Source organism: Rhinoderma darwinii, chromosome 4 (assembly GCF_050947455.1).
Source record: "Rhinoderma darwinii isolate aRhiDar2 chromosome 4, aRhiDar2.hap1, whole genome shotgun sequence".
NCBI classification, from domain to species: domain Eukaryota; kingdom Metazoa; phylum Chordata; class Amphibia; order Anura; family Rhinodermatidae; genus Rhinoderma; species Rhinoderma darwinii.
This window is the reverse complement of record NC_134690.1, coordinates 283688104-283702801: the sequence shown is the minus strand read 5'-3', so window position 1 is coordinate 283702801 and position 14698 is coordinate 283688104. Positions and strand designations below refer to the sequence as shown.

The window sequence follows — 14698 nt, the reverse complement described above, 5'->3', positions numbered from 1 at the left end:
TGAGCGTAAAAAATGCACAGAAATTGATCTGCAGTGCGTTTCTTTTTAATCCGCAGGACGTCAATAGTATTTGCGTAATTACTGCTTATTTGTTGTGGTTTTTCCCGATTGAATTAAAAAATATCGGCAACAAATAGATGTTGAGTTTTTTTGTGGCGGAAAAGCAGCGTTTCCGCCCTCTGTGAACATACTCTATAAAACACATGAATTGGTGCAGATTTTCTGCTAGTTGATGCGTAAATGTTGCGGAAAATTTCCGGAGTAAATCCCTTACATATGGAGAAGCCATAAGACTGCAGAACACTCAAATAATACAATCTCACTCACTCAAATTACAATTTTCAAACTTCGGAAAAATAAAGTCTGTAAAGCACATAAAAAAAAGCAAAAAAAAAAAGCTAAGGGCTCATTCAGACGAGCCTAAGAGTATGTTCACACGCTTACTAAAAAACATCAGAAAATACAGAGCTGTTTTCAATGGAAAACAGCTCCTGATTTTCAGCCGCTTTTTTAGCAACTCACATTTTTTACGCCCGTTTTTTGAGTTGTTTTTCTATAAATCAATGAAAAACGTCTCAAAAAACGACTCACGAAGTGAAATGCACTTCTTTTTCGAAGGCGTTTTTTTACGCGTCCGTTTTTCAAAACGGTCGCGTAAAAAAACCGGCCTGTTGGAACAGAACGCAGTTTTTCCCATTGAAATCAATGGGCAGACTTTTGGAGGCATTTTACGTCCTATTTTTCGGCCCGAAAAACGGCCGAAAATAAGCTCTGTGCACATACCCTAATACTCGTCCGTGTGCTGTGCATTGAAATAATTTTCAGCAGCACACAAACCCATGTAGTGCAATCGGGCCATTCACACATGCGTTTTTTTTCACGCAGCATGTGTTCATTATATGAAACTCACTGTGTCCTATATTGGTGCGTTTTCGCCCATCAAAGTCTATGGATGAATGAAAACCACGGACAGCACACGGACGACATCCGTGTGCTGTCAGTGTTTCACGCATCAAATACATTGAAAAGCAGAGAATTTTTTTTTAATTAAAAATTAAGTGCTTGCACGGACGTGAAAAACGCATGCCACCCACAAAGCAGTGATGCCAATAGGCAACACACAGGAAATGTAGGAAAAATGCTGCGTTTTTTACACGCGCAAATCGGACACGCTGGTCTGAAAGTACATTAAGTCTGAACTTAGCTTGAGGCCCTGAACTAATTTTATTTTTAAGGGGAAGACAGCCCCCATTCTGAATTTTGCAATGGCCCCCTCATTCTGTTGCTTCGCCTCAGAATAACTCTGTGGACTAATGTTTTTCACATTATACTGTTTTAAACAATACCCTAATATTTTCAGAATTGCCTCCACATCCGAGGAACTTCGTTTTTAGAATGCAAACTTCTCTGCTAAAAGTCAAGTATTGGTATGTATATGTATATGGTATTGGTTAGTAAAGGACATTTGCATAGACATTGTAGTGCAATGACGCCATTCTGTATGCACTGACAACGAAAAGCACTTGAGGGCAATACGTCCTTATAAACGTTCATCTGCCTCAGCTATTTCTCCTGAGCTACACCGTGAGTCACACCCGCCATACAGGCCTCAGTAGACGAACAACCGTGACCCACCGGTTGAGGGCCTCACACGGTGGCATCTTATATAATCCTGCCGTCATCTTTGTTATCTCTGGAATGTAATGCGCCGTATCAACCTATTTAGTATCGACCTCGTCCTGAATGGAACTGGTCAAACTCTGCCCTCCTCCATAAGCAAACCAATGCCTGCCACAGAGCCTCCCCTCTGCGGCTGCTTAATAGTGAGCCCATGTTGGTGAATAAGTGAAGGCGCCTGCGCGGGAGGATCCGGCTCCCTTCCTGGCAAATAGTGATCCACTCGGTACTTGTCGCTTGCATCTTGCAACTAGAGGGGGAGAGAAAAAATAAATAAATAAATAAAGGAACAGACGGCGCTCTGACTAGTTTGCATTTTGCGTGGCTTGCGCATTAGAGCACTTTGAGGAAAATGCATGTGACGCTAATCTCTCTGGGCTCCCTTGGGATTCTTTAACTAGAAAAGACGTTGGACGTGAATTCTGTTCCTATGAGGTATGTGTCGTACATTGGTTTATGTAATACTGTTCTGGCCATTAATAACATTGTAATGCATGTATGTATGTATGTTATCCGTGCACAGTGCACCCATGCAAGCCCTGCAGGGTCAGGGCGCCCCCAGCCCTAGCGGTGGACTGGTTGGCATCACTGGCCGGTTGCTATACTGGGAATTTGCCCACACCCTGCTTAAGTTTTCCCTCCTTGAATCCCGGGAGTTTTGCTTCTGAACCTCATCATCCGCAATGATTATCCCCATGGGTACAGGGTGTATTCAACTTTATTGGTAGTTCAGTAATAGTTGGTGTTTTTTCCACACATTGAAGTCTTTCAATAAAACTGGTGGTAGACTTGCGGGATATTTATCAATGCAGTTAACGCTATATTCTTGCTCAACTGCAGTGCAGAAAGTAGTGAGTATCTTCCTATTTATTAACTATGTCTGTCATGCCACAGTCTGCAAACGATTAATCAAAGTTCTCTGCCATTTTCTGTTCAGATTTTCTGTGGTACAACCTGGCATAATAAGGAGTGCACGTTAAAGCCCCAAATCTAACACAAATAACCACACAATAACAATATTGTGGCACATAAATTTGTGGCACTAGCCACTCCTTTATTTACAGCTCAGTTGGGTGAAGCCGACCAATTGCGGCACCTTAGTGACAGGCTGGGGCATGTCCCATTGTATTTGTTGCTTGCACAGAAGTCTAGGACAGATGTTCATATTGGTGTTTTGGAGGCCAACTGTGACTTTAGATCTGTAAAAGTTCTGCATCCCCTTGCAATCTGGGCAGCTCATTGTGACTGTATCACTGGTTTGTACAAGATGTGTTTTGGGATATTTCCACCCCAACAGGTTGGCTTCAGTAAAAGTATAACTCCATTTCCCATTCACATATGTTGGTGTGAGAAATTCACGAGATTGGATTTTCATCAGTTGCTGATCCTTGGTCTGTTTGCGATATGTACAGTTCTATCTGTTGGAAGATGCTATGTTTATGGCCTCCCTATTAAACTCCCGGCTTACTGATAAATCAGTGTATGACCTGTATTCTTAGTCCATTCATAAGGGTATGTTAGGCAAATCCGGTGTTTTGTTTTGTTTTTTTAGAAATTTTAAGCTAAAAATCTGATTTCTGTGCCAGCGGATCCACATTGTAGTTGATAGGAGCTACTTCTGGGCGATTACAACCTAAATCAAAATCACGATTAATGAGCGCTTTAGGCCATGCCCCCTTCTTGCATGGCACGCCCCTTATTTGCATGCCACGCCATTGAATTTATATATACATTCCACCGGGCCTGCTGTATACTACTGCATATAATATACCCCCTGACACTCCCCAAACGCAGTATAGTGCCTCCCCACACAGTATAATGCCCCCATAGCTGTCCTCGATACCCAGCGTAAGGGCAGATTCAGACAAACGTGAGCGGTTTGAGCGTGCGTGCGTGTCCGCTCCGTGTGTCCTGTTCATATGGATGCGCGGCTGCGTGCTTTTCGCATCATTATGACACACCGTTTGGATGTTTGTAAACAGAAAAGCATGTGATGCTTTTCTGTTTACATTCATTCTTTTACTGCTGTTGCGCGAATAACGCGCGTCCCACGGAATTGCTTCCGTGGGGCATGCGTGATTTTCACGCACCCATTGACTTCAATGGGTGCTTGATGCACGAAAAACGCCTAAATATAGAACATGTCGTGAGTTTTACGCAGCGGACTCACGCTGCGCAAAACTCACGGACTGTCTGCACTGCCCCATAGACTTGTTTAGGTCCGTGCGACCCGCGTAAATACCACGCGGGCTGCACGGACGAAAATCACGTTCGTCTGAATCCGCCCTGATGCCTAATAAAAAATATCAAAACAAATACTCTCCTAACCCTGTTACCACGACGATTGGAGGAGATACCATGGCATGTCGCCTCCGGTCTGTGCGAAGTATGGCTCCCATGATTCTAAGGATTTAAATGCTGTAGTCGCGATTGACCGTGGCATTTAAGTGGTTAAACAGGTGGAATCAAAGTAATTGTTTATTCCGCCCTTTGCAGTGAGGACTCGGCTGTATTATACAGCAGACACCCGCTAAGTATGTAGCGAGCTCAGTCTGTGAGCCTGCTCCATACTTTCCCTTAATGGCTGCCTCGTACATGTACGTAGCATGTCGTTAATGGTTTAAAATCCACAGCGGATTCATTCTGCACATTTTTATTTTTTTTTTCCTGGAGATGTGAATGGGTTTTCACTTCTATTGGTTGCAGAATGTCAGTGGATTCAGGTGCAGAATCCATGCCATAAGGGCTTGTCCACACAACGGAATTGCTGCAGACATTCTGCGGCAAAAACGCACCAAATTCTGCACTTTTTACGGCAGAAAACGCTGCTTATTCTGTTTTTTCACAATCTCCTCTGAAAAACGCAGCAATTCTGGCCGCTTTCCGCAGGAGTAATTGACGTGCTGCGGTCCGAAAAATACGCACCGCAGGTCAATTTCTGCTCAGAATTTTTATTCGGCATCTGGATGAGATTTGTTAAATCTCATCCACTATGCTGCTACTGTATTCTGTTGCGTATTTTCCGTTCGAAATTCGGTGCGGAAAAAAAGCGGCAATTCCGCAGCGCGTGGACGAGCCCTTAGGGTATGTTCACACGCCCTATTTACTGACGTAATTCGGGCGTTTTACGCCTCGAATTACGTCCGAAAATACGGCTCCAAACCGCCTGCAAACATCTGGCCATTGAAATCAATGGGGTTACGATGTACTGTGCACACAGGCTTTTTTTTTACATGCCACTGTCAAAAGACGGCACGTAAAAAGACGTCCGCATCAAAGAAGTGCATGTCACTTCTTGAGACGTAAATGGAGCCGTTTTTCATTGACTCCATTGAAAAACAGCTCCAATTACGTCCGTAATAGACGCCGCGAAAAACGTGAGTACGAGCAATTACGTCTGAAATTCAGGAGCTGTTTTCGCCTGAAAACAGCTCCGTAATTTCAGGCGTATTGGACGCTGCCGTGTGAACATACCGTTATTCTCATCAAATCCTCAATGTGTGAACATCGTCTTATACTCGGAATATAATAGGCTTGTGGCTCTAGTAGATGCAGGGAGCAAGGACTCCTAACCAATAAAAAGAAACATTAGCAGATTGATAAATACAGTGCCGTTGCCCATAGCAACCAATCAGATTACAGCTCTACTCTATGTAATGTTGGTGAGGCCTGATTGGAGCAGTTTTCCATTGCAACCACTTTTCCTTTGCACAGGTTTAATTACTCCCGCAGGGCATTTTGTATGCATATTTGGCTGTCTTGTTTGCCATGGCTTAAAGTGTATATCCACTTTCAGTGAAGAACTATTATGTTCACACGGGGTATTTTGCCGAGTTTTTTGACGCGGAAACCGCGTCGCAAAAACGGCCCGAGAACGCCTCCCATTGATTTCAATGGGAGGTGTCGGCGTCTTTTTCCCGCGAGCGGTAAAACTGCCTCGCGGGAAAAAGAAGCGACATGCCCTATCTTCGGGCGCTTCCGCCTCTGACCTCCCATTGACTTCAATGGGAGGCAGGAGAAAGCGTATATCTCGCTGTTTTATGCCCGCGGCGCTCAATGGCCGCGGGCGAAAAACGGCGGGATAATTGCCGCGAAAATCGGCGTGCAGGGAGAGGAATATCTGCCTCAAAGTTCCAAACGGAATTTTGAGGCAGATATTCCTCCCCCAAAAGACTCCGTGTGAACATAGCCTTATTATTATAGTGCAGGAGTGTGCATTATAATCCTTACTGATTTTGCTTTGGGCAGCAGCAGGCACGATGTAAAGTCTGTGCTACCAGCTGCACATAACTCTACAGTAGGAGAGTGAGCGTCCTGCTCGTCTCCAAGGCTCCAGTATCCAGAACAGCCACCAGCTTTAAAGAGGCTCTGTCACCACATTATAAGTGCCCTATCTCCTACATAAGGAGATCGGCGCTATAATGTAGGTGGCAGCAGTGCTTCTTATTTAATAAAACAATCTATTTTTACCACTTTATTAGCGATTTTGGTTAATGCTAATGAGATTCTTAGCATTCATTTACACAGCAGCATCGCGTTCTTACTAGAACACGATGTGCAGCCACATACACAGACATTAACGCTAATCAAGTGTCCTGATAATGAATATACATTACCTCCAGCCGGGACGTCATGTGTATTCAGAATCCTGACGCTTCTGAATCTTTTCTTTGAGATTTCCAGCAAGGGAAACGAAATCTCGTTTACCTCGTAATCTCGCGCGATTACGCAGGGCTTGCTGGAATCTCACAGAAAAGATTCAGAAGTGTCAGAATTCTGAATACACATGACGTCCTGGCTGGAGGTCGTGTATATTCATTATCAGGACACTTGATTAACGTTAATGTCTGTGTATGTGGCTGCACATCGTGTTCTAGTAAGAACGCGATGCTGCTGTGTAAATGAATGGAGAGGAGAGTATGACGCTGACTGGTCACTGATTGGTCAGCATCATACACCTCTGTACAATTCCCACTTGGTCGACAGTAAAAACACGCCCACTTGGGCATTAAGAAACTCGTTAGCATAAAGCTAAAAATCGCTAATAAAGTGGTTTAAAATAGATCGTTTTTCTAAATAAAAAGCACTGCGGTCACCTACATTATAGCGCCGATCTCCCTATAGAGGAGATAGGGCACTTACAATGTGGTGACAGAGCCTCTTTAAGTATATGCAGAAATTATGTCACGTAAACCAGCAAATAAATACAACAAAAATACCATGTGGGGGGTTCCAGCCTAATGCCTCATCCACATGGCACATCCATAGTTCCTAAACTACAGAACCGGATTCGGTGTGTCTTTTATATGGCACCGTATTAAGGCCTTATCCGCTACAGAGACCGCAATAACGCCTCTACAGACATCATTGACACTTCATGCAGTGCTATTCTTCCTGTCAAAATGACAGACATCACGACAGAAACCTGACGGACGGCATTCGAAGTCAAGGTGGTCCATAGGGCATCGTTAGTATCCGTCGAACTATGGATCCGGCAGTGAGTCCTAATGTGCGAAAAATTCAAACTGTATGGCCCCATTACGGACCCATTCATTTCTACGGCCGACTGACACCTTCATATTTACGGGAAGGTGTCTGTGCCGTAGAAACTTTCCGAAAAAATAGGACATGTTCTATTTTTTTTATTTTACGGACCATGCTCCCATACTTTACAATGAGAGCATGGCCCGTAAAAACGGACGGCTGTCCGAGGCCGGCCGTGCCCGTAATTACAGGCAAGTTTGTGTGCATGGGGACTTAGTCATTAATATTCTTCAGGAAACATGGATACAGTTAGGCGATAATCACATCACTTTTGTGTGGCCTACATTTGACTTATATATGTCAGGAAAAGCTCCTGACGTATACGTTAAATGTATATGTGACACATGCTTAACATTGGCATCCGTTACCCAGGCTATAATGGTATCCTTTCAAGAAATACGTTATGAACTCTCATGACAATAACTAAAACTTCATAAAAAGCGATTGAAAAGTCCATGACGTACACGTTAAACTGATGGCTGTGACGTATGCCATACAATGGCGTATGTCAACCATGTTAAGAAATGTATGCTTCACAGTATTTTTTTTTTTTGTGGGATCCCGTTTTATCCTACGGAAAAAAAAAAGGAATACTGACGTATACCAACCCGACGGAGACCAAAAGGACACACTTTTGGCCTCCATCGGGTGAATGAAACCCTATGGACATGTTTAGCGTTTGCATTGTTGGCTTTCCTGGCGTACATGTAAACTTATGGCAAAAATATGATGTAAACTTTTCCTTAGACGTAGTTGGTGACCACCTCAATGTCGCACCTGCAATGGCCCCATTCACACAACCATATAGCTTTTGCGGTCCGCAAAACCACAGATCCGTTGCAGTTCATTTGACCGCAAAAAACATTTGTTGTGTGTCATCAGGATTCATGAATCCACCAAAATAATAATATTTCACCAATTTAGTGAAGCCGCAAATCCGGAACGCAAAAAGTCTTGTCCTGTGTTTTTGCAGTCCGGATTTGTGGCCCCAGCACGGATCTGTGAAAACCATGGTAGTGGATAAATGCGAATAAATTGCGAACATTAATGCACAGTCGTGTGCATGAGGCCTTACACAGTACAGTGCTTTGTATTCTATTGGTTGATGCTAAACTTTATGTAAAAGTTCCCATTTATCAAATTGTTTGGCATTCGAGGTGCAGTTGCTACTACGTATATTTGCATGCAAGATAATTATTTTTACCAGTTATTTTCCAACAAAGCTAATGGTCTATATTTTTAAATATTAATATAAAGAGGTGAGATGGCAAAATTCCTTATAATGCAATTGCAAAAGTGGTAGAAAGGTTTCCTTTGGTTTTCTTTTATTCAATAATGTTTTAGTCATCCAATAAAATTTTCCCCACAAATCAATTCTCTAATGTACTGTATACTGATTCTAAAAATATGTTGTCCTTGCTACACTACAAGTTTGTCTAAGGCTTCGTTCACATCTGCGTCGGGGTCCTGTTCTGACGTTCCGTCGGAGCTTCGCGTCAGAACGGGACCCTGACTGAAACAAACAGAAACCATAGGTTTCCGTTTGCATCACCATTGATTTCAATGGTGACTGATACGGTGCCAATGGTTTCAGTTTGTCTCCGTTGTGCAAGGGTTCTGTCGTTTTGATGGAATGAACCTTTTGCACAACGTAGACAAACAGAAACCATTGGCACCGGATTCATCATTGAAATCAACGGTGATGCAAACGGAAAACTATGGTTTCAGTCCGGGTTCCGTTCTGACGCGAAGCTCCGACGGAATGTCCGAACAGGACCCTGACGCAGATGTGAACGAAGCCTTAGGGTATGTTGACACGGCTTATTAATTACAATGGGAAAAACGGCGTTCTGTTCCGACGGGGCGTTTTTTTTTTTTTTTTTTTGTGGCTGTAATAAAACGCCCGCGAAAAAGTGTGTGTCACTTCTTGAGCCGTTTTTGGAGCCTTATTTCAATGACTAGAAAAAGAGCTTAAAAAACTTCCGTAAAAACAAACCACGAAAAACGCGAGTTTGCTTAAAAAAACTGCTGAAAATCTGGTGCATTTTTCCCTTCAAAACTGCTCTGTATTTTTTGCTAAGCGCGTGAACATACCCTCACTGTGGAAGTGGTTAAATGGCTTAACTTTTTAAACAATTTATGCTAAGCTAAGGGTATGTTCACACGAATAAAAAGAAGTGGCTGAAAATGACGGAGCTGTTTTCAAGAGAAAACAGCCTCTGATTTTCAAGGCATTTTTTAAGCTGAAATTGAAGCTTCTTTTAATTTAAGGCTTTTTTATAGTGTCAATGGAAAATCTGCTTCATCTGAATTCTGCAGCGTAAAAATAAGGCTGGGTTAACACGAGCACATTAACGTCCATAAAGGACCGACGTATTTCGGCCGGAAGTCCCGGACCGAACACAGTGCAGGGAGCCAGGCTCCTAGCATCATAGTTAGGCTGGATTCACACGAACGTGGCGTTTTGCGCGCGCAAAAATCACTTGCAAGCTCCGTGTGTCATCCGTGTATGATGCGCGGCTGCGTGATTTTCGCGCAGCCACCATCATAGAGATGATTCTAGCCGACGTCAGTCACTGTCCAGGGTGCTGAAAGAGTTAACTGATCGGCAGTAACTCTTTCAGCACCCTCGACAGTGAATTCCGATCACCATATCTAGCAACCTGTTAAAAAAAGCGGTTCGTACTTACCGAGAACTTCCCGGCCGTTGCCTTGGTGACGCGCCCTTGGTGACGCGCCTCTCTTGACATCTGGCCCCACTTCCCTGGATGACGCGGCAGTCCATGTGACCGCTGCAGCCTGTGATTGGCTGCAGCTGTCACTTGGACTGAATTGTCATCCCGGGAGGTCAGACTGGATGAAGAAGCAGGGAGTTATCGGTAAGTCAGAACTTCTTTTTTTTTTTTTTACTCGTTCATATATATTGTGATCGTAAGTCACTGTCCAGGGTGCTGAAACAGTTGAACTCTTTCAGCACCCTGGACAGTGACTATCTCGTGACGTCGCGTACCGGAAATTTTTTTGCCGGGTTCGGCCAAAACGAGTTCGGCCGAACCCGGTTTAGTTCGGTTGTCCGCGTTCGCTCTTCTCAAAGACACTCCGTTTGGATGTTTGTAAATATAAAAGCACGTGGTGCTTTTCTGTTTACATTCATCCTTTTGACAGCTCTTGCGCGAATCACGCAGTTCGCACGGCAGTGCTTCCGAGCGGCATGCGTGGTTTTCACGCACCCATTGACTTCAATGGGTGCGTGATGCGTGCAAAACGCCCAAAGAACGGACATGTCGTGACTTTTTTTTCAGCGGACTCACGCTGAGGAAAAATCACGGACATGTCTGCATGGCCCCATAGACACATATAGGTCCGTGCAACGCGCGTGCAAATCACGAGCGTTGCACGCATGTATTTCCCGTTCGTCTGAATAAAGCCTTATGTACGACGCTAGGAGTCCCTGCCTCGCTGCAGGACAACTGTCCCGTACTGTAATCATGTTTTCAGTACGGGACAGTAGTTCCACGGAGAGGCAGGGACTCCTAACGTCGTACATAACTACGTCCGTCCATTACGGACGTTAATGTGCTCGTGTGAACCCAGCCTAAGCCTCGTGTGAACAGCACCGTGTATATCTCATTCAAATCAATGGGAAACTGTTTGCAGGCTTCTTTCAAGTGTATTTTGGAGTGTAAAACTAGGCTTTTCTGCTCCAAAATCAGACTGAAAATAAGTCGTGTGAGCATACCCTAAGGCTGGGTTCACACAGTTCAGATTTTGCCTGCATTTTGTAAGCAAAAACCAGAATTGGATCAAGGAGAGCAGACCTATAAGGCCTTTCTTTATATATTCTGTTTAGGTTCCGTTCCTGGTTTTGGCTAAAAAAAAGCATGCAAAATCTGCACTGTTGGAACTGAAGGGAGCCTTTCTTCACACGAACGTGTGTCAAATCGGCTGATTTGTATCCGTGCGGGAACCGTTTTCACGGATCCCTCGTAGACTTGAGTCTGATGGATCCATGAAAATGGGCAAAAATAGGACATGTCCTATATTTTCATGGGGCGTTCACACGGTTAGTTAAAAAACGGCTGTATGAATAGTCCCATAGAAATACATTGATTTTCATGCAGCCGTGTGACAGCCGTTAAATAAATAAAAATGCCTGGCAGATTTCACTGTCTGAATAAGGCCTTACTATAATTCTGTGTGAAGTTACTGCGGCTAGGTGTGCCTCTTCGTGTAATCTGCTGTACACCCTGTGTTGTAAAGCAAAGTCCATCCCTGGTTACTGAGCAGAATTGACAGACTGCAAAAGTTGGGGGTGTGTCTCTTTACTGTCTGCCTATACAAGTCTATGAAGAGGGGAGGGGGAGCAGGAGGAGGGAGCAGCGAGCGAGTGAATCCGCAACAGACATGCTGCATACAAGTCTATGGAGGGAAGAGGGTGAACAGGTGAAGGAAGCATGAGCAGAGTGAGGGTATGTTCACACGCTTCGCCCACTAGCCCAGAGACAGCTGAGAATTAGAGAGAGCCTGCAGAGGGGAAAACTTAAGGGTATGTTCACACGACAGCGTCCGTTACGGCTGAAATTACGGGGATGTTTCAGCCTGAAAACATCCCCGTAAATTCAGCCGTACCGGCATGTGCAGGCGCTTGAACGCCGCGTCCATTACGGGCGTAATTAGCGCTGCTATTCATTGGAGTCAATGAATAACGGCTCCAATTACGGCCAAAGAAGTGACAGGTCACTTCTTTGATGCGGGCGTCTATTTACGCGCCGTCATTTGACAGCGGCGCGTAAATATACGCCTCGTGTGAACAGACAAACGTCTGCCCATTGCTTTCAATGGGCAGATGTTTGTCAGCGCTATTGAGGCGCTATTTTCGGGCGTAATTCGGGGCAAAAACGCCCGATTTACGTCCGTAAATAGGCCGTGTGAACATACCCTAACAGTAACCTTTATCCCCATTTTAGATCTGTAAAACATCGGGGAGCTTTCTATAGATCTATTTGAGAACATTGAACGCGGGTCCTTTGCACAAATCTCATTGTAACAGTTTTTCCTCGTCATGGCAAAAAAAAAAATATTGTCATGGAATATAACAGACTGTTGAGAGAGAAGTAGTACTGTATAGCAAGTATCTCTTTGCCTGCCAGTTGGAAAGGATTATTCTTGCATATTATATGAAAAGTGTCTGAATATGCTAATTCATTTAGACAAACCATATGGTCGAAAGCAAAAATAAAATGTTATTGTGCTATAAAGCCATTGAATTTGTATGTGTAGCTCCAGTTGTAATCTCCCGCCTGAATTGGGCACTGGAAGACACTCTTGAAGGCTGGGCTAGTACAGTTGCCCTGGCTTCAGACCTCACCTTTGACACTTTGGGTCCCTAATATAGCTTTGGTATGACATCTTGGGCTTTGTTCATAACTGCATCGTTATTTTCTCTTCACCCATGATCGCACCGAGAGAGGGGCTATGCCTCCAAGGACGGGAAACATACAGATAAAAAGGTGGAGACTTTGCTTACACCTCAGTGGTTTCCTGTCCTTGGTATGAAACCTACAGGCCTAGTGCGACTCTATTCCAGTTAGCTCCACATCAGCTGTTAAGTGTTTCAGGAAGGTCAGTTGACACAAGATTGCACTTCCTGGTTCGGAAGGTAAGACACTGAGGTGTGTGTGCGCACATCGATCTTGTGCATGTGACTGGTGTCCTCTTTAGTGGCGTTTACTTCCAGTTGAAAGTGGGCATGCACAGTAGGGCGTGCGCAAGTTAGAGCGTGTACATGCTACGTTGTCTACTGGAGATGTTGACATGGTGTTTCTTGTGGAAATGTACATCCCAGAAAGCGGCAGTTATTTTAAAAAAACTGCTTTTCCTTCAGAAGTTGTGGTATTTTAGAAAATAAATTATGTATAGAAGCTTCACTTAGAGCATCATAAAAGACGCGGCTGTAGCAAAAGGAGATCCAGCTGATGACCCAAACCCAGCACCTGCCGCTGTATTTTGTGCTGCATAGGGTATGTTTTAATTATAGTTTTGCTTATAATTCTCTTTCATTTGTTTCTGTCTAGAAAAGCATTGTCTAAAGTTGAGAATGCAAAGCAAGGGCCCATGCACACGACCGTAGTGGTGTGCACGGCCCGTGATTTGCGGCTCGGACGGCAGCGGAGTGTCATCAGCGGGCCGCTCACAAATCACGAGCTGTGCAAATGGCCGTGTACATTCACTTCAATGAGGGCCAGAGTCCCCGAGCTGAGCAGTTCTTGATGCTTCCTTTTGTCTGGGGATGCTGGCCAAGGGGAAGCTCTTGAAGTCACTGTCCATATATGGATTGGGACTTCATGAGTTTCCCTAGTGCCAGAGTCCCTGGCATACAGTGGGATACTTTGCAGCCTTCCATCATAAGTATACATTGGGGGTCCTACCAACGTATATCTCTGACGAAAGGCCAAAATTCAATGTGAAGAGAGCCTTTAACATTTTCAGGATTGATCCATTTTTTGCTTTTTAGTTTTTCACTTCCAAGAGTCATAACTTCTTTTTTTTTTTTTATTTGTCCATCAATAGTGGTGTGAGGGCTTATTTTTTGCGAGAGGAGTAGGTTCCTATTGGCACATTTTAACATACCATATAATGTACTGGGAATTTTTTTTTATTTGCGAGCTGAAATTGGAAAAATCTGCAATTTCTCCATTGTTTTTTGGGTTTCGTTTTTACTGCTTTCACCGTGCACTAAAAACGACAACTTACTGTAATCCTATTGAGCCGCAGAATTAAGTTGATACCAAATGTATATAATTTTTTTTTATATTTTACTACTTTTACAAAGAATGTTAAAAAGAAAAAAAGGTGTGAGGGTTTATTTTTTGCGGGAGGAAATGTATTTTTGTATTGGTTACCATCTTTTGGCACAAACAAGGTCCGTTTTTTTTTTTTTTTTAAATTTAATTTATTTTTTTACGGCTTTTTCAATGTAAGTAAAATAATGGTATATTGTAATAGTTCAGACTTTTAAGGACGCAGCAATACCAATTTTGTTTATTTTATTTTTTACATTACTTTATCCCCTTCCTGACATCGCCGTATATATACGGCGCTGTCTGGCAGGGGTTCCCGGAAAGCGAAGTACCATTACGTCGCAGTGATAATGCAGGCTCAAGCACAGAGCCCGCGCCATCTCTTCCGGGTGCCAGCTGTATGTTACTTCTGATAGCCTGATGTAACGGCCAGGACTGGAGCTATGCTCAGATCCGGCCGATTAACCCCTCAGGTGCTGCGTTCAATAGAGATCTCAGCTTCTGAGGACTTTTTAGCTACCGGCACCCCAGCAAAGTCATCGCTGGGTTGCCGGTGGCTGCAATGGCAACCGGAGGCCTAACACTGGCCTCCCGATCTGCCAGCAACGGAAGCCTCCTATGCCCCGCCTGAGCCGGCGTCATCAGCAGTAGGTGTCCGCTGTATGTTACAGCGGACA

At 44.1% G+C, this 14698-nt stretch overlaps 1 protein-coding gene across 4 annotated transcripts in view; it reads left to right on the top strand.

Moving 5' to 3' along the window:
• The first annotated feature begins 1592 nt into the window (after positions 1-1592).
• MAP3K4 (mitogen-activated protein kinase kinase kinase 4) overlaps positions 1593-14698 on the top strand; it is a 192361-nt gene continuing 179255 nt past the window's right edge. For 3 of the 4 annotated variants that reach the window (XM_075862556.1, XM_075862557.1, XM_075862558.1), the window contains exon 1: positions 1593-2112. In XM_075862556.1, the coding sequence (XP_075718671.1) occupies positions 2108-2112 (5 nt within the window). In that variant the 5' untranslated portion in view covers positions 1593-2107. The remainder of the gene's footprint in view (positions 2113-14698) is intronic. The other variant, XM_075862559.1, reaches the window with a different exon arrangement.